The sequence below is a fragment of the Seriola dumerili genome, unplaced genomic scaffold (genome assembly GCF_002260705.1).
Source record: "Seriola dumerili isolate Sdu_G_001 unplaced genomic scaffold, Sdu_1.0 BDQW01000068.1, whole genome shotgun sequence".
Taxonomy (NCBI): domain Eukaryota; kingdom Metazoa; phylum Chordata; class Actinopteri; order Carangiformes; family Carangidae; genus Seriola; species Seriola dumerili.
In genome coordinates this window covers 9483997-9507961 of record NW_019174323.1, presented here as the reverse complement: position 1 = coordinate 9507961, position 23965 = coordinate 9483997, and the positions used below count along the sequence as shown (strand labels likewise).

General features: G+C 39.6%; 1 protein-coding gene across 1 annotated transcript in view; it reads left to right on the top strand.

Annotated features, from left to right (window-relative positions):
• The window catches only part of brca1 (BRCA1, DNA repair associated), a 41173-nt gene that overhangs the window by 8914 nt on the left and 8294 nt on the right, over window positions 1-23965 (top strand). The window contains exons 14-21 of the mRNA XM_022742325.1: window positions 8334-8357; window positions 17794-17801; window positions 19172-19270; window positions 19709-19875; window positions 19956-20043; window positions 21683-21760; window positions 21956-21996; window positions 22530-22613. Of these exons, the coding sequence (XP_022598046.1) occupies window positions 8334-8357; window positions 17794-17801; window positions 19172-19270; window positions 19709-19875; window positions 19956-20043; window positions 21683-21760; window positions 21956-21996; window positions 22530-22613 (589 nt within the window). The remainder of the gene's footprint in view (window positions 1-8333; window positions 8358-17793; window positions 17802-19171; window positions 19271-19708; window positions 19876-19955; window positions 20044-21682; window positions 21761-21955; window positions 21997-22529; window positions 22614-23965) is intronic.

Below are 23965 nucleotides of genomic sequence, written 5' to 3'. Positions count from 1 at the left end.
TTGTCTGAGTCTGACTGGTGCAGGTCCATTCCTCTCAACTCTCTATATTACTTCCTCTCTTCTCTTGTGCTGTCTAAATAAGGCAAAATTGCCCACAAAAATATCATTAAACTGCACTTTTTAATGTCCGTTTCTTAATAAAGCTCCACGCTCATTTCACATGCCTACTAAAGACAAATTGTTTGTGTAGTTACGGTCTCATATTTCAATATTTTCTAATGGTATGGGTTAGTCTTACACAAAAACAGCTTCGTTATTCTTAGTCTGGTCTGTAACAAATTATGTTTCTGCATGCTTCTTAGCCTGAAGCCCTCAGCCAATTTCTTCAGATTAAACCTAGCCAGGAACTGCAGACCTCCACCTCCACACTTTGACCTGACTTGTATGTGGTCAAGCCAACATGAGGGATTTGAACTGCGCAACCAGACACTGTTACAAGTTTACTTGATTGGCAAGTTGCTTTCATCCTCCCAGGGAGGGCCTGCGATGTAAGGAGCTTAGGACAAGCTCAAATCTACCTAGAACAAATTGCCAGAAGATCACACTCGCTTCGCAGACTTCAATGTGATTGTGCTAAGGTACAATGCACGAAAAGTTGTGATAAAGATAAAAATCTTAAAAAGATTAAAGATAAAGTTATATAAACGTTAGCTTGATTGTAAATTGTTTTTTAAATTTCTAAAAAATAAGAATGTTTCTTTGTCTCCTAAAAGGGAAGCCAACTGGAAAACCCCCAACACATTTCTTTCAATCATTACTGCTGAATTATTTTTGCAGATATTTGCGATTGTGATATGAGTTACAATTTCTTTCTTTTTTTTAATGTCTAAAAATTAGAAAAATAAAACATTTTAGCCACAGGAGAAAGACAAGAGTCATACAATGCTACTGCCAAATTCCTCTGGTAAGATAATCCCTGACTTTAAAGTTTCACCTTTGAGTCATTAGATCAATAAAGGACTGAAGGACTCACTATTGTCTTCAGTTTGGTACGCGCTCTTGGGGGCCCTGGTGGTTTGGGTCCATTTCACACGTCACCTTTCACTTCATAGAAGGACTCTGTTGGACAACAAAAGAAAATGAATCAGGCCAATGAAATCTCAATCACAATGTTTAGAACAACTATGACTTTAAAATAAGCTGGAGCAATTATTTACTCTCATTTGACACAAGGACTGATTGTAAGAATGTCGGATAGTCATATTCATTTCATTTATTCTAAAAAGTAAAAATACGCTCCAACAACAACAACACTGGACATTCTTCAGTTTGACAGTATCATCTTTATAATTGCATGGGGTCCCATTTTTAACAAACACCATATGATGCATAAAAATTGGTAAAAGTTTGCCTGGCCGACAGGGAAATAGTTTTAAATAAATAATTGGCGGTACTTAAAACTAAGCTTGGCAATAGATTATACTTGCATAGCAAAGAAGCGGATGGCAGGGATTGCTAAAGCAAATGGATGACAAAATAATTTATTGAGGTATCACAGATGAACCTCATGGAGAATTCATCAATGCAGCATTAAATTCAGCGAATTCAAGACATACAGAGATTGTAACAGGAAATCACCGGCGCGCAAATTCAAGGCGCACACAAGGCGAGCATACCTCATCTAAGAGTTTCTTTTGTTTGAAGCACTCTGAAATCCCTGCGGAGAGGAAGTAAGAACAAAAACTTATGAGCGTAATTGTCAGCGCACAAACACTATTCTGGTGCTACTGTATTATGTATCGCTCCATTTATTCTAAGCCGATCCTCCTCTCATGCTGTTTTGTGTTTAGGACTAATTGTTTTTAAAACTCATCAGTGAAAAGAGCCGACAATAAAGTGAGTAACAGGAACTTAACACTGGAAGCTCACCAACCCACTTCCTTCCTGCAAATGCAAGGAAGTACCAAAGTGTGCGCTCAAAAGCATACCAGCTGTTCATCTGGGAGGACAAGACAACAAAGACATTATTTGGGATAAACTGAGCACATTATTCGAAAATCTAACTGGAAACGTTTCTCGCCTGAAAAAAAAAAAAAACATCAACACTTAATAAAGGGGTTAGGTATTAGTAACACAAAGTCTGATAAATAGATACATTGTAACATCTGCTGCTTTTCAAATTGAGCCCACCACTCGCCCCGAGCGTCTTTCAATGTAGCAATTTCCGTTTGCATGCGTTTCGCCTAGTTGTTTGTGTTTCTGGTATTGTGTTACATTTCTGGATTTGGAACACGTTTGCTTTAATGTTTTGTGCTTTAACTCTCTTGTATTCTTTCCCTTGGTGGGCAGGTCACTTTCCACATTAACACAGAGGGGGAAATCCAAAAGCAAGACATCAAAATTTTTGAATTTTGTTTTGAAAACAGTCCACATGGAGATGATTAGGATCATCGTTAGTGAGACTATGACTGGACCTCATGTGCCATATCGCAACAATTTGTGCACATTAAGAGTAAAGGAAATGAGGCTTCCTGTACTGTGTTTGATGAGGTTAAGTGGTTGCCACTATCAAGTCATGTTAATGCGTAAATGTATTGATTTAGCTTTTTGGATTCAATACATGTGGTCTGGATCCCCCATTGAGATGAATCAGAGGGGGTCATAAGATGATTAAATGTGATAGGAGAAAAATTAAAAAAACATACACAACAAAAATTATATTTACTTTTTCTAATACTTCTTGTTAAATATGCAGCTTTACCTTTTCAGCCAAGTGATATCTTGATATTGGTTAATTCCGTAAACATTAAATTCATGAGGTCAACAAGCAGGCATTAACTTCTTTTTAAGGGGAATGCAGCCAAAAAAGAGTTTTGAAATTTTTCACAAGCCAAAATGAATGAATCGTTCTTTTAAACTGCACCAAACAGTTTTATAATGAACACAATCATTAACAAAAAATGAAAGCTTCACAGAACACAAATCATGGATGATCAGCAAGATCAAGGGGTTAGTCTTCCCTCAAGAAATATTGTAATTATCCATTCATTTGTATGTACCAGGCAACATTCAAAGTGCAAATTTATTGATGCCTCAAACATTTCAAATGATTTGAAATTATTTTCTGCCAGAAGGTTAGAACGTGACCCTCCTGCTCCTTCTTCAACCTTTAACCACAAAGATCGGAGACAACCTCCTCTTCCCATTTTTTTGGTTGCCTGGAAACAAGCTCCATTAAAAAAAGGCTTCTTAAACAGTCACGTTATATGGTGCTTTGAGAGACAGCGAGCTTTGTAAATTTAAAAATTATCTATCAGAGAGAAGTAATTTAGCAACAAGTGGATGAATGGAGGAGTGAGTGTGTGGGTGAGGAGAAGAAACAGAGCTTATCTCTAAAGGAGCGTTTCAAAAGCACGCAAAAAACAAGCTGGAAGTACATGTAGAAAGAAAATGTACTTTGTGGAAATGCAAATGTTATTGCTTCAGAAAAATAATTTAAAAAGAGGAACGGAGAAAAGTCTAAAGCAGAGCTTTTAAAGCAGAATTTAATTGCTTTTACTGTGTATCAAAGCCAATTTTGAACCATTAATTAAATCCAGTGGATCAATTCTTCAAGTCAAAAAACAGCTGAAGTCTTTAAAAAGAAACCAATGCTGTTTACATACTCACACTGCCTGTATGTGAGCATACTTACCATGCGCATTATGATGTGGGTCACCTCTGGTGTCAACCTGGGAAACCACATGTGCTCCAACTCGCTTGGCAAACTTCGTTCACCATTATCTGTCGCAACAAACATCTGATTGATTAATGTAATCCTGTTATGGAAAAGTGCTAGATAAAGAAAGTTCAATGATACCCGATACCTGTTCATTGGGGCCCCAATCCAGATGACACTAGCACCAGTTTAGCTTTACTTCTGTCTCTTGAGGGTGTGTTGCTTTCTTTGTCTTCTTGCCCATCTGCTGTTGAACTACATATCTTTTAGTGCCTTGGCTGCTGAACTTGAACTAGGTGTCTTGGAGGCTTCAGTGCCTTTTACACTCATCCCTGAGTGTGTGGAGCTCTGCACTGCTGAAGAGACAGAGACAACAAACACACAAGCATAAAGAGAGAGGTCATCGGACAGGACTTGATCTGAATCAGACCCAGTTATCTTTTAAAAACATACAAACACAATTTTTGATTATGTGACACATAACGCTGAACGCCATAGACCACACAAAAACAGTTGAAATTCTCAACTAAAGTCAAACCTTGCTGGGAAGCAGTGAAAAGACTACAATCCCCAGCAGAGAGTTTTCCAACATATCTCTCTGTGCAATATTTGGAGAAAACATAAATGAAAAAGTGTGAAATCATTCAGCTATGTAAAAAAAATGACACAGACTGTGATTCTCTCTGCTAAATGCACTACTGACTGTTAGAAATGCATTTAGGCTTCCGCAGAGAAACAAAATCAAAAACACTACACCAGTAGCTTTACCCATCTCTGCTAATACTGCCATGCTTTGACACGCTGGGTTGCGTGACCCTCTGCCATCGGAATACTCTCATGCTGAGCTCTCGCTCCGCATCGGGAACATCTTTCCTGCAAAAGAGACATTATATTAACCTTCATTGAACAATGAAGTAAAAGAACCAGCATGGTGTTAACTGTGGATCAACTGCCAATATGACTGCAGGGATCTCCTGAGCTGACATGCAGGATCACAAATACTGAATATATTATCTTGATCCATTTCAGATCATTGGTGTATTTGCATGTGCAGGTTGAACTTTGCCTCTTAAGTGCTGATCTTTGTCTTTTGTTCATGCTGGAGATGGGAGGAGCCTAACCAAATCCTTTAGGATGCTCTTTCTTTCAATGGATATTATAAAGAACAATATAAAACCAACCACTAGACCCAAGAAACAAAAGAGTATAGGTATTTAACAGTGAGGGATTTCAGCTGTCAAATATATCTAATCTGGTTTGGCTTTACTAATTTGAGTGTAGGGTTATTCCAGGGTACACTGTATGAGGACAGTGACGCTCTCCTGTTGTGTGGCTGCAGCACACTATAGGTGCAAGTGCTGAGTCTCAGCTTTAATTTGAAAGTGTCTGCATCCTGATGAGCATTTCATCCATTTGTACAACAGTTTCTGCAGTTTCGGTGTACAGAAAGTACTTTTTGCTTGTTTCAGGGCTTTCTGCCTTCAGTTTGGTCTTCAAGCAAGTGAAACACAGTTGGACTGAGGTCAGTGTGATTCACTGTTGGGCTATTAAAAAACAAACATCCAGGGCTGTCTTGTCTATATGTTTATGGTGATTATCTTGCTGCAATGTCCTAAAATAAGGAGACTGTGTTCCCCTACAGCTGAATACAAGCAATCTAAATTTACTGTCATTGTTTCATTTCAAATCAAATATGCCAGAGCAGAGCCAAAACAATAAAAAGCACATCATTGTCCAAATACTCTCTGAGCGACTGTAAATGTGCACTGTGCAGTATTATGTTTGAGGTCGGTGGAGCTCAATATTGACAGAAAGTCAAATTCCAGTTACTCGTGTCCTTTATCAGTGGATTACAAGCTACTTTAGACTCATGTGAAAGTATTGGAAGTCTTTTGGATTCATTTCTTCACTCAGAGACTCAAATAATACGACAACTGGCTGCGCGCCTACATTTAAATTACCTGTACCAAGGTGATAACAGCCCATTGAAAACTTGTATATACTCCAATGCCAGCTATTCTTTCCAATTTCACCACTGGGCTCATGGAATAGGTGCTTTTTAATTTAGAACTTGTATAGCCAAGTTCCTCCGTGTTTTCATATGCCGTCTCTTTCCGTTTCTTCCCTCCTATCGCCTCGAGGACAGCACTTAGAATCCTGCGAGGCAAGAGGTTTGTGGGGGTAGGTGGTGGGGTGGGGTGTGGTGAGTGGGTAGTCAAGCGGGAGGAGATAAATTACGGTGGCAACACAAGTTTCCCTCTAAGTGCTCTAAATGACAATAAAGATGCATTCAGTAAATGACTTTTTTATTCTTCCACAGCATAAGCAGATTCTGGGTTCATTAGTGAGATTATCCGCCTGTCCTCTTGAGATGCATCACCCTCTGAGAAAAGACGAGCAACCACACACACAGAGACTCGCTAACTTTTCCCCATCAGTTACAGACTGAAAGAGACCAATTACAATGCCACTTGCTCCAGTTATTATTCTCCTTAATATGGCTGTATTGAAATATAGCGCCAATTTAAAAAGTATTAACAATGTATACAACCTTCTGAGAAGAGAAATGCGACGCACTGAGGCAGATATTATTTAATTAGATTTGTTATTGACATCGAGTTTGACTTTAAGGATTGTCACACGACTTGAGGCAACATCGGGCAAGCTGATTGGTTCACTGACCTAGTGAGGAAAAAAAAAAAAAAAAAGCTTGATGAGAAGTTTTCTGTGTCTTGCAGGGTCACTGGTCCACTCACCTGCTTTTTTAATTTAGTTTGGAAACTGTCTCTGTTACTTAAAGGACGATAATTCGATGGCAGAGAGTTAACTGAGAAGATAAAATACCACTCCAATATCTGACCAATAAGTATGAAACAACAGTCAGCAGCCAGTTAGCTTAGCACAAGGACTGGAAAAAACAGGAAAACAGCTGGCCTGGCTCTGAGCAGCGGTAACAAAATGCATCTATCAGAAACCGCTTCCCAATTAACACATTTGTTTAATCCAGACAAAAACCTTAGAGCAAAAGCAACAATCTGCCGTTTTACTGAGGGTTATGTGACTATTTCGTGGCTGGGAGCAGTGTCTTCTTGAGGTTTCCGCTAGCCGTCTCCGGAAAGACATGAGAGTGTTAACAATTTCCTCATCAAACTCTAGTATTTTCCCTAAATTCTACTGAACTATTTCTTTAAAGTTACATGTACTTTGTAGCCACTGACAATTTCACAAAAGCAAAAGTGATGCCTTACGATAAGACCAGAAAGATAGTTGCAATTCGACAAATCTTACTATCATTTTCAAGTATGATATCAATCATATCATCAAAGAGATGACTACAAACTCAGGAAACGTCCTGTCTGTAGGAATGAAAAACAGTTATCACATAGAAACCGGTTTCTAACTGTCCATCCGTGAGAATCCTTCAGCTTATATATTATCAGCTGCTCTAATCATATTCCTGCATAACGCAAACAAAGACTTCATGTTGAGAGGCAAGCTTTCATGTCTTCATGTTAGACAGGAGCTAAAGAAGCATTTATTTGTAGTTTGATTGTGGTTGTAACATGACGCCTCCTGTTTAAGTTAGGCACTTTAGTTTTTCTGCAACAAAGATTAAAAGCAACAAAAGCTAAACTAAAGCACACACACCTTACTATTGTACTTTCACTTGCTGAAAAATATTGTGTGTGAATGGTTCTTTTAATTAATTAATTAACTTCTAACTATTTTCTTGTTTATGAGCAACTCAAAATGTAAACAATTCTTTCCTTCATTATATTAGTAGTACTAAAAGTCCACTATGCCATGCTTTACTTACATGTCTGCATCCTGGCCTGCATCCTGGTGAACACACGAGGGGTCTGTGGGTGTCTGGGCCGGGGGACACAAAGTAACCATCACGTTTAGGTCACCTTTGAATTCTTGCACAAAACTAATCAATTGAGTTTAACTAAAATCAAAACAATCGTAAAAAAAAAAAGGTAAAATGTAAGTAAAAATCGAATATTCTTTGCTTTATGTTAAATTCAAACAATGGGTAAACATCATGTTAAATTCCACTAATGTCACATTATATTTCAGTCTTGCAGCATTAAAAAAATGGTCTGCAACTAGTGATTATTTCCATTATCAACTCATCTGCATATCATTTTCTCAATTCGTCGATAAATTGTTTTGGTACAATAATTGCTTTTAATTATTCACATTTTAGAGGCTGGAAACAGTGAATAATTTGCTGTTTTTGCTTAAGTAATATAATAAAATAATCATCAGCTAATCTTGTCGACTAATCATTTCTAAGAAAATCCTACACTTGTTATCTGTTTACCCGTGGTTTTGATGCTTTGATTTGTTTCTGTGGGGACTTCTTTTGCAGGACTGCGTTCTTTCTCCTGAAGCACCTCTGACACCAGAGCCATCAATTTCTCCAGCCTCACCAGCTCCTTCTGCATTTCTATCTTTTGCTTACAGAGGAGAAAACAAAGTAAAAGTAGAAAACACTCATAATTACAAATGAGTCATGCACTTTAATAAAATACAGGGGTGGTGGGGTAAGCAAGAAGAAATGCTGCAATGCAACATTAAACATTTACTATACAAAATAAAGGGACACATACTGGCTGCACATCTGATGTCTTGCACTGATGTATGAATACAATAACAAACCGTCAATCAGCGAGGAGGGACCTACATTCAACCAGTTATTCATTATTGGAAGGGAGTGGGTGCTTTTTCGGCCAGAACAGCACAGAGAGCGAGAAGATAATTATATACCATACATAATATTTAAGATATTAGAGGGAAATCAGAAAGCACAAGAAGAGAAGTGACAACAGCTTCTGCTCAGCTGAGGCTGGTTTGGAAGAATAGAGTCTATGAATTTGTATGAGTTTACAGCGCAAGTGCACTGATTATGTATACAGACACACAGCACAATAATAACCAACACTCTGTATTCTCAGATGTGTGTAATCCTGCTCCCTTTTCTAAACCCCAGGGCGGTGAAACTTTAACTCCCAGTCAAATACAGTCGACAGATAAAAGTGAGAGCGCTGGAAGATGGATGAGGTAGAAAACAAGAATCATCTCCGAGGCGGCTTTCCTCTAACGTAAATGGAAATGCAATTTAGAAAGCTGCTGAGGGGGCCATTTTTTTACAGAGCTAGGTAGTCTGTCATCCAGGAGCTGACAGTTTCTGCTTTAGGAAAATGTGGTGGCTGCCCTCTATGGGGCGTAACGTGACAGTGCATCACTGGGAGCACAATGCAAATGCAGAACGCTGAACAAGCAAATGGAAAAGTCAGAATTTTGTTTTGAATTAATGGAAAAATCTCATTTTTCTTCAGCACTTGCTAAAAACCTTAAATGTGGTGTTATTTTTCAAATCAGAGGATGCATTTGTGCAGCTTGCACTTACAACCAGAGAAAGTAATTGAGAGCATACCTGGTGTGACAAAGAGACTTTCGCTTGAAAATTGTGATGATTCCATGGAAAACACTGGCGTCATTAACTGGGACATCACCTGCAGAAAAAAAATATTGAACTGCTCTGTGTCTGAACATTTGAGAGATTTTGTTTTTTTTCCTCACATCCCAAAAGATACAAAAGATTCTTACTGTGGGAAAAGAAGCATGCACATATTTGGAAAGATTGTTAACAAAAGAAAAGATTTATTGTAATGCAGGCTGCTTCCTTTGAACAAAACCTAAAATTGAAGAAAAAATATCTCTCTACTTACATTCATCTGGTTTTCCAAACAAGTCCACAGAAGCTTGGCTAGAATTAACAAAAGTCGGGCTGGGCATGCAGGTGGACGGCTGAAACGTTCTTCTGCTCAGCTGGAAACACATGCATCCTCACATCTATTAGCTTCATTGGAAAATCTCCCTGATCCTGGGTTCACAGCAGCCGGAGGAGCTGACCTACAAGATTTGAGCCAAAAGTTGGTAATTCCTCTTTGGATCCACTGCAGTCGGACTCGGATGAAGCTACCCAGCCTCTGAGCCGGTTCTTATTCCTTGGGTAGCTCTTGATGGAGGAAATGTGCGCTGAGCTCTGCGCTTCCATTGCTGTTAGGCTTCGTTTCGTGGACCATTGGAACAAACTGGTGTTACAAGGCCGTCAGGAGTTAAAGAGGACTCTGCAAAACCAAGAATGTGTTCAGCAGTGTTGAATGAATGTTTTCCACTAGAAATGCCATCTCCTATCTCCTTCCATTTGTCAGCAATCCCTCACTGTACAATCAAGCTGATCGTTTGAGATTGAGAGACTTTGAGGCTTCATGTAGCTCCTCATGTTCAACAGCTGTGAAGCAGAGCCCAGAATCTACCCAAATTGAGGGACAACTGGAAAGATGAGGACTTTCCATTTCAACGTTTTGACACTTTATTAGGACTGAGGGCACTGCTAAGACTATTCCTGGAGAGACAGTTTCTCAGCAGCGCTGTCCTGACCTGAACTATTGGTATCAGGATCGAGGCTTGTACCACCACTTGATTTGTTCTCAACAACTGTTTTTCTTGCCAGGGTGGGTGAGTTAGACGGGAGATCAAATCAATACAAAGATGAGTCTTCATTGTCTTTCAAAGCCTCCTGGTTTGGCGAATTTCAGATGTCTCTTTTTTTGCAGATTCAAAAACTAGAACAAACAGGACCATTATCCTTTGCTTTCAGCACCCTGCGTTTCTCTCCCCGAGCTACGGCTTCTTTCATGTCTGGGACCCACCAAGATGGAACGATTCCTTTTAGTGGCCTTTGAAGCTCCTCAGCAGTTGCTCTCTGTGTCCAGCTCACGCTCACTGTTCGTTCTTGTCCTCCTCACTCTTTCCTGTTATATGCGCATTTAGTCTCGCAAAGCAGACGTTTCCAGCTGAATACTTTGGGAAAGTCATTCTTCGGATATGTCACTTTCAAGTATCTCTGACTCACTACAGCTGCCTCAAGTTGGACTAATGTGAGATGAACTTGGTACCACAGCCGTGACATAAACCAAGAACAAAGCACTGGCTTCAGACAGAAAGTGTCAAGGCATTCGCACAAAAATCAGCACCATGAGGTCTTTAACATCTTTCGTTTTTGGTCCCCCCCCCCCCCCCCCCCCCCGCCCCCCTTCCCCCCCACTGATAAACGTATCTCTCAACCAAGACTCCACGTTTTCAATCTCCTCCTAAATCTTGATCATAAATACATCCATTTCTTTTTGGCCACCTTTGTCATGTTTCCATTCTCAGGTATGCAGTTTTATTCCAGTGTTTTCACCTTTAAACTCTCCTCTGATTCCTTTGCAGCATTGCTTGTTTTGTTCAGCTACACTGATTTGTGCAAAGTTTGTTCTCCCTCCGCACCTCCTCTATCTCCTCTCCACCAGCAAAGAGTTGAAATGTCTGCTTCTCCTGTGCTCCTCATGAGAAGCGGCTTTCCTGGTCTCGGCATAGCGGTAGGATACTCTCTCAATTTGTACTTGAACTTCTTTCCTGATCTCCAAGTCTGGTCTTTGGACTCGTTTCTCCATTTTGAACTGAACCAGAAAAAGAGGCTTTCGGCAGTCTTAGCAGGCCTGCCTTTCTCTGGAACCTTGTGTTTTTACCTTTCTCCTTGTCAGTTTTTTTTGCGCTTCAAGTACTTCTGACTTTGCCTCAAAAATAATAACTGCAAATCTCACTGTCAACCTGCTGAGAGTAAGTCGTAAGCTCATTCTCTTTGACTTTCTTTCCGGTTGCTGTTGTTCAATATCGAGAACTATCGAAGAAAGCCTACATACTGTTCGCCTTTAATTTGTTTTGTCACTTTCTGAACGCCAAGTGTTCAACTCTTCCCCAATGGATTCTAGCTGCATAAATACACTTTTCCTCCACTGACTTCCATCTGTTCTGCATCTCCTAAACATAAGATAAAGTCCACTAGCTTGTCATCTAAAACTTTCTTCTGTTAGTTTGTTCGGTCTTCCTCCCCAAAGTTCGCTTATCATTTATCCTTCAAAGCCCTGTTTTCTGTTCAGGTTGGATCTGCTCGACAAACGAGGCATTGAGCGGAAGAGAGGTGTTCCTGCACCCTCTTCTCTCCTCCGTTGTAGACAGCTTCAGATACACCTGCCTCATCTCAAGGGCTTTAGCACGATCATCTCTCTTAGGATTCATGTTAACTAATGTGTTCGCTTGAATCCTAAGAGAGATGATCGTGCTAAAGCCCTTGAAGAAGCAGGTGTTCGGAGCTGGTCTACAAACACGAGGAGAAGAGGGTGCAGGGAACACCTTCTCTTCCGCTCAATGCTTTGTCAAGAAGGCGATCAACAACTAGAAAAAACAAGAAAAACAGGCTCTGAAGAATTTAAAAATGTAAAGGCGACTTGAGGAAGAGCAACAACTAACAGAAGAAGTTAATGACACCAGCAGTGACATTTTAAGAAGCAGAACAGATGGGAATCGTGGAGGACAAATGAAATATTAGACAAAAACATGGGGAAGAGTTTGAACACTTGCCATGGCGTGACAAAAAATAAAGGGCAAGATGCAGGGTTCCTCTGTGTCTTGATATCGACAACAAGCCAAACTCGGAAAGAAAGTCCAAAGAAAAGGCTGCACGATTACAACATAGCGGCAGTTGACAGTGATTTTGCAGCAGCAAGCTGCAGGCAAAGTCAGAAAGTACTGAGCAAAAAGAAAACTTGACAAGAGAAAAAAGTAAATAACACGAAGGTCAGAGAAAGGCAAGGCCTGCTAGACTTGCCGAAGCCTCTTTTTCTGGTTCAGTTCAAATGGAAAGAAACCAGTCCAAAGACCAGACTGGAGATCAGAAAAGAAAGTTCAAGAGTACAAATTGAGAGCTATCCTAGCAGCGAGGACCGGAACCCCTCTCATGAAGGAGCACCAGGAGAAGCAGAAGGCTCAACTCTTTGCTTGAGGAAGTCCAGGGAGGTCAACGGAAAAGCAAACTTGAAAATCAGTGTTAGCCTTGGAAAAAAAACACAGCAAATGCTTGCAAAAGGAATAGAGGAAGTAAAGGTGAAACCAACATGATAAAACTGGCATCAACCCTTGAGAATGGAAACATGAACAAAGCTGGCCAAAGGAAATGGACACTGTATTTAATGATCAAGATTTAGGAGCGAATTGAAAACGTGGAGTCTGGTGAGAGAACGTCTTATCTTGACCAACCAAACGAAGATGTTTTAAAAGAGCCCATTGCTTGATAAAAGTGTCCGAATGCTGACACTCTGTCTGAAGCCAGTGCTGCTTGTTAATGTCCCTGTGGCTACCAAGTTCTACAAGTCCAACTGAGGCAGCTTGTAGTGGCTCCAACACTTGAAAGTGACAATCCGAAGAATGAACTTCCCAAAAGGTATTTCAGGCTGGAAAACGTTCTGCTTGCGAGACTTTAAATGCGCTATAACAGAAAAATGAGGAGGACAGGAACGGACAAGTGGCTGGACACAGAGCAACTGCTCAAGGAGCGCTTTCAAAAGCCACTAAAAAGGGAAATCGTTCCATCTTGGTGGTCCCCAAAACATAAAAGAAGCCGTAGCTCAGACCAAGGAGAAACGCAGGTGCTGAAAGCAAAGATAATGGTCCTGTTTTGTTCTTAGTTTTGAATCTGCCAAAAAAAGAGACATCTGAAGATCGCCAACCAGGAGGCTTTGAAAGACAATGAAGAACTCATCTTGTAAGTGATTTGATCTCCCCGTCTAACCTCACCCACCCTGGCAAGAAAAAACAGTTGTTGAGAAACAAAATCAAGTGGTTGGTACAAGCTCTGAATTCCCTTTGATACCAATAGTTCAGGTCAGGACAGCCGCTGCTGGGGAAACTGTCTCTCCAGGAATAGTCTTAGGCAGTGCCCTAGTCCTAATAAAGTGTCAAAAAACCGTGAAATGGAAAGTCCTCATCTTTCAGTTGGTCCCTCAATTGGTAGATTCTGGGCTCTGCTTCACAGCTGGTTGAACTATGAGGGAAGCTACATGAAGCCTCAAAGTGCTCTCAAATCTCAAACAGTCAGGCCTTGATTAGTACAGTGAGTGGATGACTGACAAATGGAAGGAGATAGGAGATGGCATTTCTAGTGGAAAAACATTCATTCAACACTGCTGGAACCACATCTTGGTTGCAGAAGTCCTTCTTTAACTCCTGACGAGTCCTTGTAACACCAGTTGTCCAAATGGGTCACGAAAAACGAAGCCTAAACAGCAATGGAGCCGCAAGAGCTCAGCGCACATTCCTTCCATTCAAGAGCTACCCAAGGAATAAAAGAGAACGTTCAAGAGCTGGAGTCTTCATCCGAGTCCGACTGCAGGTGGAATCCAAAAGAGGAATTTTAACCAACTTTGGCTCAAATCTTCGGAAGGTCAGCTCCTCGGCTGCTGTAGACCAGGATCAGGGAGATTCCAATTGAAGCTAATATGTTGCAGGATGGCATGTGTTCCAGCTGATGCAGAAGAACGCTTCAGCGTCACACTGCATGCCCCAGCCCCGACTTTGTTTAATTCTAGCCAAGCTTTCTGTGGACTTGTTTGGAACACCAGATGAATGTAAGTAGAGGAGATATTTTTTCTTCAGATGGTTGAGGTTGTTCAAAAGGAAGCAGCCTGCAATACAATAAATCTTTTCTTTTGTTAACAATATCTACCAAATATGTGCATGTCTTTTCCCACAGTAAGAAATCTTTGTATCTTTGGGATGTGAGTGAAAAAACAAAATTCTCAAATTGTTCAGACACAGAAGCAGTTCAATTATTTTCTTTTCTGCAAGGTGATGTCCCAGTAAATTGACGCCAGTGTTTCCATGGAACTCTCTACTCTCTCTCCTCTCTCACCAGGTAATGCTTCTCAATTACTTTCTCTTGGTTGTAAGTGCAATGCTGCAAAATGCATCCTCTCTGATTTGAAAATATACACCACCACATTTTATATATTATAACAGTGCTGAAGAATTACACAGTTGAGATTTCCATTAATTCAAAACCAAAATTTCTGACTCTGTCCATTTTGCTTGTTCAGGGCGTTCTGGCATTTTGCATTGTGCTCCCAGTGATGCACTGTCACGTTACGCCCCATAGGAGGGCAGCCACCAACATTTTTCCTAAAGCAGAAAACTGTCAGCTCCTGGATGACAGACTACCTAGCTCTGTAAAAAATGCCCCTTCAGCAGCTTTCTTAAATTGCATTTTCATTTACTGTTAGAGGGAAATGGCCGCCCCCTGGAGATGATTCTTGTTTTCTACCTCATCCATCTTCCAGCGCTCATCACTTTTATCTGTCGACTGTATTTGACTTGGGAGTTAAATTTCACGCCCTGGGGTTTTAGAGGCGAAGCACGATTACAACACATCTGAAGAATACAGGTGTTGGTTATTATTGTGCTGTGTCTCTGTATACATTAATCAGTGCACTCGCTGTACAAACTCATACAAATTCATAGACTCTATTTCTTCCAAAACCAGCTCCAGCTGAGCAGAAAGCTGTTGTCACCTTTTCTCTCTTGTGCTTTCTGATTTCCCTCTAAATATCTTAAATATTATGTATGGTATAATAATTAATCTTCTCGCTCTCTGCTGCTGGTCTGGCCGAAAAAGCACCCACTCCCTTTCAATAATGAATAACTGGTTGAATGTAAGTCCCTCCTCGCTGATTTTGACGGTTTTATTGTAATTCATACATCAGTGCAAGACATCAGATGTGCAGCCAGTAGTGTCCCTTTATTTTGTATAGTAAAATGTTGTAATGTTGGCATTGCAAGCATTTCTTCTCTGCTTACCCCCACCACCCCTGTATTTTTATTAAAGTGCATGACTCATTTGTAATTATTGAGCTGTTCTACTTTACTTGTTTCTCCTCTGTAAGCAAAAGATAGGAAAATGCAGAAGGAGCTGGTGAGTCTGGAGAGAAATGATGGCTCTGGTGACTTGTCAGAGGTGCTTCAGGAGAAAAGACACGCAGTCCTGCAAAAGAAGTTCCCCACAGAAAACAAATCAAACATTCAAAACCACGGGAAACAGATAACAAGTGTTAGGATTTTTCTTAGAAATGATAGTCGACAGATTAGCTGATGATTATTTTATTATATTTACTTAAGGCAAAACACAAATATTCATCTGTTTCCAGCCTCTAAAATGTGAATAAATAAAAGCAATTATTTGTACAAAACAATTTATCGACGAATTGAGAAAATGATATGCAGATGAGTTATAATGGAAATAATCACTAGTTCTTGCAGACCATTTTGTTAATGCTGCCAAGACTGAAATATAATGTGACATTAGTGGAATTCATAACCCATGACTGTTTACCCATTGTTTTGAATTTAAATAAAGCAAAGATATTCGATTTTTACTTACATTTTACCTTTTTTTTTTTAACGATTTGTTTATGATTTTAAGTTAAACTCATTGATTTTAGTTTTGCTGCAAGAAATTCAAAAAGGTGACCTAACGTGATTGGTTACTTTTGTGTCCCCCGGCCCAGACACCCACAAGACCCCTGTGGCCTCACCAGGATGGCAGGCCCAGGTCAGACATGTTAAGTAAACAGCATGGCATACGTGGACTTTTAGTACTACTAATATAATGAAAGGAAAGAATTGTTAACATTTTGAGTTGCTCATAAAACAAGAAATTAGTTAGAAGTTAAATTAATTAATTAAAAGAACCAATCTCATCAACACAATTATTTTTTCAGCAAGTGAAAGTAACAAATAGTTAAGTGTGTGTGCTTTTTAGGTTTAGCATTGTTGCCCTTAATCTCTGTTGCAAGAAAAACTAAAGTGCCTAACTTTAAAAACAGAAAACCCTCTCTCTACAAACCACAATCAAATACAAAATAAATGCTTCTTTAGCTCCTGTCTAACATGAAGACCATGAAAGCTTGCCTCCTCAAACAATGAGTCTTTGTTTGCGGTATAGCAGGAATGATTAGAGCGCTAATTTTAATAATCAACAGCTGCAAGGATTCTCAGGAACTGTACAGTTAGAAAAAAAACCGGTTCTATGTGATAAAACTGTTTTCATTTTCCTAAACAGGACAGGAACGTTCCTGAGGTTGTAGTCATCTCTTTGATGATATTGATGATATCAATACTTGAAAAATGATAGTAAGATTTTGTTCGAATTGCAACTATCTTTCTGTTCTTATCGTAGGCATCACTTTTTTGCTTTTGTGAAAATTGTCATGGCTAACAAATACAATGTAACTTTTAAAGAAATAGTTCAGTAGAATTTTAGGGAAAAATACTAGAGTTTTGATGAGAAAAATTGTTAACACTCGCATGTCTTTCCGGAGACGGCTTAGCGGAAAACCTCAAGAAGACACTGCTCCCAGCCACGAAAATAGTCACATACCCTCAGTAAAACCGGCAGATTTGTTGCTTTGCTCTAAGGTTTTTTGTCTGGATTAAACAAATGTGTAATTGGGAAGCGGTTCTGATAGATGCATTTTTGTTTACCCCTGCTTCAGAGCCAAGGCCAGCTGTTTTCCTGTTTTTTCCAGTCCTTGTGCTAAGCTAACTGGTTGCTTGACTGTTGTTGTTCATACTTATTGGCAGATATTTGGAGGGGTTTTATCTTCTCAGTTAAACTCTCTGCCATCGAATTATCGTCCTTTAAGTAAACAGAGACCAGTTTCCAAACTAAAATTAAAAAAGCAGGGTGAGTGGACCAGTGGACCCTGCAAGACACAGAAAAACTTTCTCAGTCAAGCATGAAGGTTTTTTTTTTTTTTTTCCTCACTAGGTCAGTGAACCAATCAGCTTGCCCGATGTTGGCCTCAAGTCGTGTGACAATCCTTAAAGTCAAACTCGATGTCAATAACAAATCTAATTAAATAATATCTGCCTCAGTGCGTCGCATTTCTCTTCTCAGAAGGTTGTATACATTGTTAATACTTTTTAAATGGCGCTATATTTCAATACAGCCATATTAAGGAGAATAATAACTGGAGCAAGTGGCATGTAATTGGTCTCTTTCAGTCTGTAACTGATGGGGAAAGTTAGCGAGTCTCTGTGTGTGTGTTGCTCGTCTTGTTCTCAGAGGGTGATGCATCTCAAGAGGACAGGCGGATAATCTCACTAATGAACCCAGAATCTGCTTATGCTGTGGAGAATAAAAAAGTCATTACTGACTGCATCTTATATGTCATTTAGAGCACTTAGAGGGAAACTTGTGTTGCCACCGTAATTTATCTCTCCCGCTTGACTACCCCACTACCCCCACCCACCTACCCCCACAACCTCTTGCCTCGCAGGATTCTAAGTGCTGTCCTCGAGGCGATAGAGAGGGAGAAACGGAAAGAGACGGCATATGAAAACACGGAGGAACTTGGCTATACAAGTTCTAAATTAAAAAGCACCTATTCCATGAGCCCAGTGGTGAAATTGGAAAGAATAGCTGGCATTGGAGTATATGACAAGTTTTCAATGGGCTGTTATCACCTTGGTACAGGTAATTTAAATGTAGGCGCGCAGCCAGTTGTCGGTATTATTTGAGTCTCTGAGTGAAGAAATGAATCCAAAAGACTTCCAATACTTTCACATGAGTCATAAAGTAGCTTGTAATCCACTGATAAAGGACACGAGTAACTGGATATTGACTTTCTGTCAATATTGAGCTCCACCGACCTCAAACATAATACTGCACAGTGCACATTTACAGTGCAGTCAGAGAGTATTTGGACAATGATGTGCTTTTTATTGTTTTGGCTCTGCTCTGGCATATTTGATTTGAAATGAAACAATGACAGTAAATTTAGATTGCTGTTATTCAGCTGTAGGGGAACACAGTCTCCTTATTTTAGGACATTGCAGCAAGATAATCACCATAAACATATAGACAAGACAGCCCTGGATGTTTGTTTTTTAATAGCCCAACAGTGAATCACACTGACCTCAGTCCAACTGTGTTTCACTTGCTGAAGACCAAACTGAAGGCAGAAAGCCCCTGAAACAAGCAAAAAGTACTTTCTGTACACCGAAACTGCAGAAACTGTGTACAAATGGATGAAATGCTCATCAGGATGCAGACACCTTCAAATTAAAGCTGAGACTCAGCACTTGCACCATAGTGTGCTGCAGCCAACACAACAGGAGAGCGTCACTGTCCTCATACAGTGTACCCTGGAATAACCCTACACTCAAATTAGTAAAGCCAAACCAGATTAGATATATTTGACAGCTGAATCCCTCACTGTTAAATACCTATACTCTTTTGTTTCTTGGGTCTAGTGGTGGTTTATATTGTTCTTTATAATATCCATTGAAAGAAGAGCATCCTAACAGGATTTGGTTAGGCTCCCTCCATCTCCAGCATGAACAAAAGACAAAGATCAGCACTTAAGAGCAAAGGTCAACCTGCACATGCAAATACACCAATGATCTGAAATGGATCAAGATAATATATTCAGTATTGTGATCCTGCATGTCAGCTCAGGAGATCCCTGCAGTCATATTGGCAGTTGGATCCACAGTTAACACCATGCTGGTTCTTTTACTTCATTGTTCAATGAAGGTTAATATAATGTCTCTTTTGCAGGAAAGATGTTCCCAATGCGGAGCGAGAGCTCAGCATGAGAGTATCCGATGGCAGAGGGGTCACGCAACCCAGCGTGTCAAAGCATGGCAGTATTACAGAGATGGGTAAAGCTACTGGTGTAGTGTTTTGATTTTGTTTCTCTGCGGAAGCCTAAATGCATTTCTAACAGTCAGTAGTGCATTAGCAGAGAGAATCACAGTCTGTGTCATTTTTTTCATAGCTGAATGATTTCACACTTTTTCATTATGTTTCTCCAAATATGCACAGAGAGATATGTATGGAAAACTCTCTGCTGGGGATTGTAGCTTTTCACTGCTTCCCAGCAAGGTTTGACTTAGTTGAGAATTTCAACTGTTTTGTGTGGTCTATGGCGTTCAGCGTTATGTGTCACATAATCAAAAATTGTGTTTGTATGTTTTTAAAGATAACTGGGTCTGATCAGATCAAGTCCTGTCGATGACTCTCTCTTTATGCTTGTGTGTTTGTTGTCTCTGTCTCTTCAGCAGTGCAGAGCTCCACACACTCAGGGATGAGTGTAAAAGGCACTGAAGCCTCCAAGACACCTAGTTCAAGTTCAGCAGCCAAGGCACTAAAGATATGTAGTTCAACAGCAGATGGGCAAGAAGACAAAGAAAGCAACACACCCTCAAGAGACAGAAGTAAAGCTAAACTGGTGCTAGTGTCATCTGGATTGGGGCCCAATGAACAGGTATCGGGTATCAATGAATTTCTTTATCTAGCACTTTCCATAACAGGATACATTAATCAATCAGATGTTGTTGCTGACAGATAATGGTGAAGAAGTTTGCCAAGCGAGTTGGAGCACATGTGGTTTCCCAGGTGACACCAGAGGTGACCCACATCATAATGCGCACTGGTAAGTATGCTCACATACAGGCAGTGTGAGTATGTAACAGCATTGTTCTTTTAAAGACTTCAGCTGTTTTTGACTTGAAGAATTGATCCACTGGACTTTAATTAATGGTTCAAAATTGGCTTGATACACAGTAAAGCAATTAAATCTGCTTTTAAAGCTCTGCTTTAGATCTTTCTCGTTCCTCTTTTTAAATATTTTCTGAAGCAATAACATTTGCATTTCCACAAGTACATTTTCTTTCTACATGTACTTCCAGCTTGTTTTGTGCGTCTTTTGAAACGCTCCTTAGAGATAAGCTCTGTTTCTCTCTCACCCACACACTCACTCCTCCATTCATCCACTTGTTGCTAATTACTCTCTCTGATAGATTATTTTTAATTTCAAAGCTCGCTGTCTCCAAAGCACCTTATTAACTGTCACTGTTTAAGAAGCCTTTTTTAATGGCAGCTTGTTTCCCAGGCAACCAAAAAATGGGAAGAGGAGGTGTCTCGATCTTTGTGGTTAAAGGTTGAAGAAGGAGCAGGAGGTGTCACGTTCTAACCTTCTGCAGAAAATAATTTCAAATCATTTGAAATGTTTGAGGCATCAATAATTTGCACTTGAATGTTGCCTGGAATACAAATGAATGGATAATTACAATATTTCTTGAGGGAAGACTAACCCCTTGATCTTGCTGATCATCCATGATTTGTGTCTGTGAAGCTTTTCATTTTTTTTATGATGTGTTCATTATAAAACTGTTTGGTGCAGTTTAAAAGAACGATTCATTCATTTTGGCTTGTGAAAATTCAAACTCTTTTTGGCTGCATCCCCTTAAAAAGAAGTAATGCCTGCTTGTGACCTCATGAATTTAATGTTACGGGTTCAATACCATATCAAGATATCACTTGGCTGAAAAGGTAAAGCTGCAGTATTTAACAAGAAGTATTAGAAAAAAGTAAATATAATTTTGTGTGTATGTTTTTAATTTTCTCCTATCCCATTAATCATCTTATGACCCCCTCTGATTCATCTCATGGGGGATCCAGACCACATGTATGAATCCAAAAGCTAATCAATACATTACGCATTAACATGACTTGATAGTGGCAACCACTTAACCTCATCATACACAGTACAGGAAGCCTCATTTCCTTTACTCTTAATGTGCCACAAATGTTGCGATATGGCACATGAGGTCCAGTCATAGTCTCAACTAACGATGATCCTAATCATCCTCATGTGAGCTGTTTTCAAACAAAATTCAAAAATTTTGAATGTCTTGCTTTGATTTCCCCCTCTGTGTTAATGTGGAAGTGACCTGCCCACCAAGGGCAAAGCACATACAAGAGAGTAAGCACAAACATTAAAGCAAACGTGTTCCAAATCCAGAAATGTAACAAATACCAGAACACAAACAACTAGGCGAAACGCATGCAAACGGAATTGCTACATTGAAAGACGCTCGGGCGAGTGGTGGGCTCAATTTGGAAAAGCAGCAGATGTTACAATGTATCTATTATCAGACTTTGTGTTACTAACCTAACCCTTTATTAAGTGTTGATGTTTTGTTTTTTTTTCAGGCGAGAAAGTTTCCATTTAGATTTCGAATATGTGCTCAGTTTATCCAAATAATGTCTTGTTGTCTTGTCTCTGCCAGATGAACAGCTGGTATGTGAGCGCACACTGAAGTACTTCCTTGGCATTGCAGGAAGGAAGTGGGTGGTGAGCTTCCAGTGTAAGTCCTGACTCACTTTATTGTCGAGCTCTTTCACTGATGAGTTAAAAACAATTAGTCTAAACACAAAACAGCATGATGACGGAGGGATCGGCTAGAATAAATGGAGCGATACATAATACAGTAGCCACCAGAATAGTGTTTGTGCGCCTGACAATACGCTCATAAGTTTTTGTTCTTACTTCCTCTCCGCAGGGATTTCAGAGTGCTTCAAACAAAAGAAACTCTTAGATGAGGTATGCTCGCCTGTGTGCGCCTTGAATTTGCGCGCCGGTGATTTCCTGTTACATCTCTGTATGTCTTGATGCTGAATTAATGCTGCATGATGAATCTCTCCATGAGGTTCATTGTGATACCTCATAAATTATTTGTCATCCATTTGCTTTAGCAATCCCTGCATCCGCTTCTTTGCTATGCAAGTATAATCTATTGCCAAGCTTAGTTTAGTACCGCCATTAATTTAAAACTATTTCCCTGTCGGCCAGGCAAACTTTTACCATTTTTATGCATCATATGGTGTTTGTAAAAATGGACCCCATGCAATTATAAGATGAATACTGTCAAACTGAAGAATGTCCAGTGTTGTTGTTGTTGGAGCGTATTTTACTTTTAGAATAAATGAAATGAATATGAACTATCCGACATCTTACAATCAGTCCTTGTGTCAAATGAGAGTAAATAATTGCTCCACTTATTTTAAAGGTCATAGTTGTTCTAACATTGTGATTGAGATTCATTGCCTGATTCATTTTCTTTTGTTGTCCAACAGAGTCTCTATGAAGTGAAAGGTGACGTGGTGAATGGACCCAACCACCAGGGCCCCTCAAGAGCGCGTACCACTGAAGACAATAATGTGAGTCCTTCAGTCCTTTATTGATCTAACTGACTCAAAGGTGAAAACTAAAGTCAGGGATCTTATCTTATCCAGAGGAATTTGGCAGTAGCATCGTATGACTCTTGTCTTTCTCCTGTGGCTAAAATGTTTTATTTCTAATTTTTAACTTAAAAAAAAGAAAGAAATTGTAACTCATATCACAATCGCAATATCTGCAAAAATAATCGCAGTATGATTGAAAAAATGTGTGTGGTTTAGTGCTTCCCCAGACTACAAGAAAACATTCTTATTTTTAGAAATAAAAACAATTACAATCAAGCTAACGTTACATACATTTATCTTTAATTTAAATTTTTTATCTTCATAAACCTTTTGTCAGGGACCTAGCACAATCACATTAATCTCAAGCAGTTATCTCTGCATTGTTACAGATTTAGCTTCTAGCTCCTTACCATCTGCAGGCCCTCCCTGGGGAGGATGAAACAACTGCCAATCAAGTGAACTTGTAACAGTGTCTGTTCCAGTTCAATCCCTCATGTGGCTTGACCACAACAAGTCAGGTCAAAGTTGTGGGATACCATTCCCTGGCTAGGTTAATCTGAAGAAATGGCTGAGGCTTCAGCTAAGAAGCAGCAGAAACATAATTTGTTAAGACCAGACTAGAATAACGAAGCTGTTTTGTGTATGACTAACCCATACCATTAGAAAATATTGAAATATTAACGTAACTACAGAAACATTTGTCATGTAGGCATGTGAATATCTGGACTTATTAGAAACGGACATTAAAAAGTGCAGTTTAATGATATTTTTGTGCATTTTGCCTTTATTAGACAGCACAAGAGAGAGAGAGGAAGTATATAGAGAGTGAGAGGAATGACTTGCACCAGTCGAACTCAGACAACCACTGGACAACAAGGTCACTGCCATTAAAAAGTAATTTAACAGTTGGTAAAGCCAAATGAAAACTGTAATTACAGTACCAAGTGAAGGGGCATTTCTCTCAACATATAAAAACATAGCTATTATAGCTAATATAGCTATTTGCTCTCTGTTTCATTGACTGACATTGTTTTCTGACATTATTTTTCAATTTTCTTAACACCAGTTGATTCTTAACACAAACATCTTGTAGGAAGTGACAAAAATTAATAAGGAAGGAAGGGAGGAGGGGAATGAGGGAGGAAGGCAGGAAGGAACAAAGGAAGTTACTAAGGATATAAGGAAGAAAGGAAGGAAGTAATTGTGGAAGGAAGCAAGGACATGAGTAAAGATGGATGTAAAGAAGGAAGGACGCAATTAAGTAAGGAAGGAAGAATAGAAAAAAGGAAGGAGGTATGGAAGGGAGGAAGTAAAGAGGGAAGGAGGTA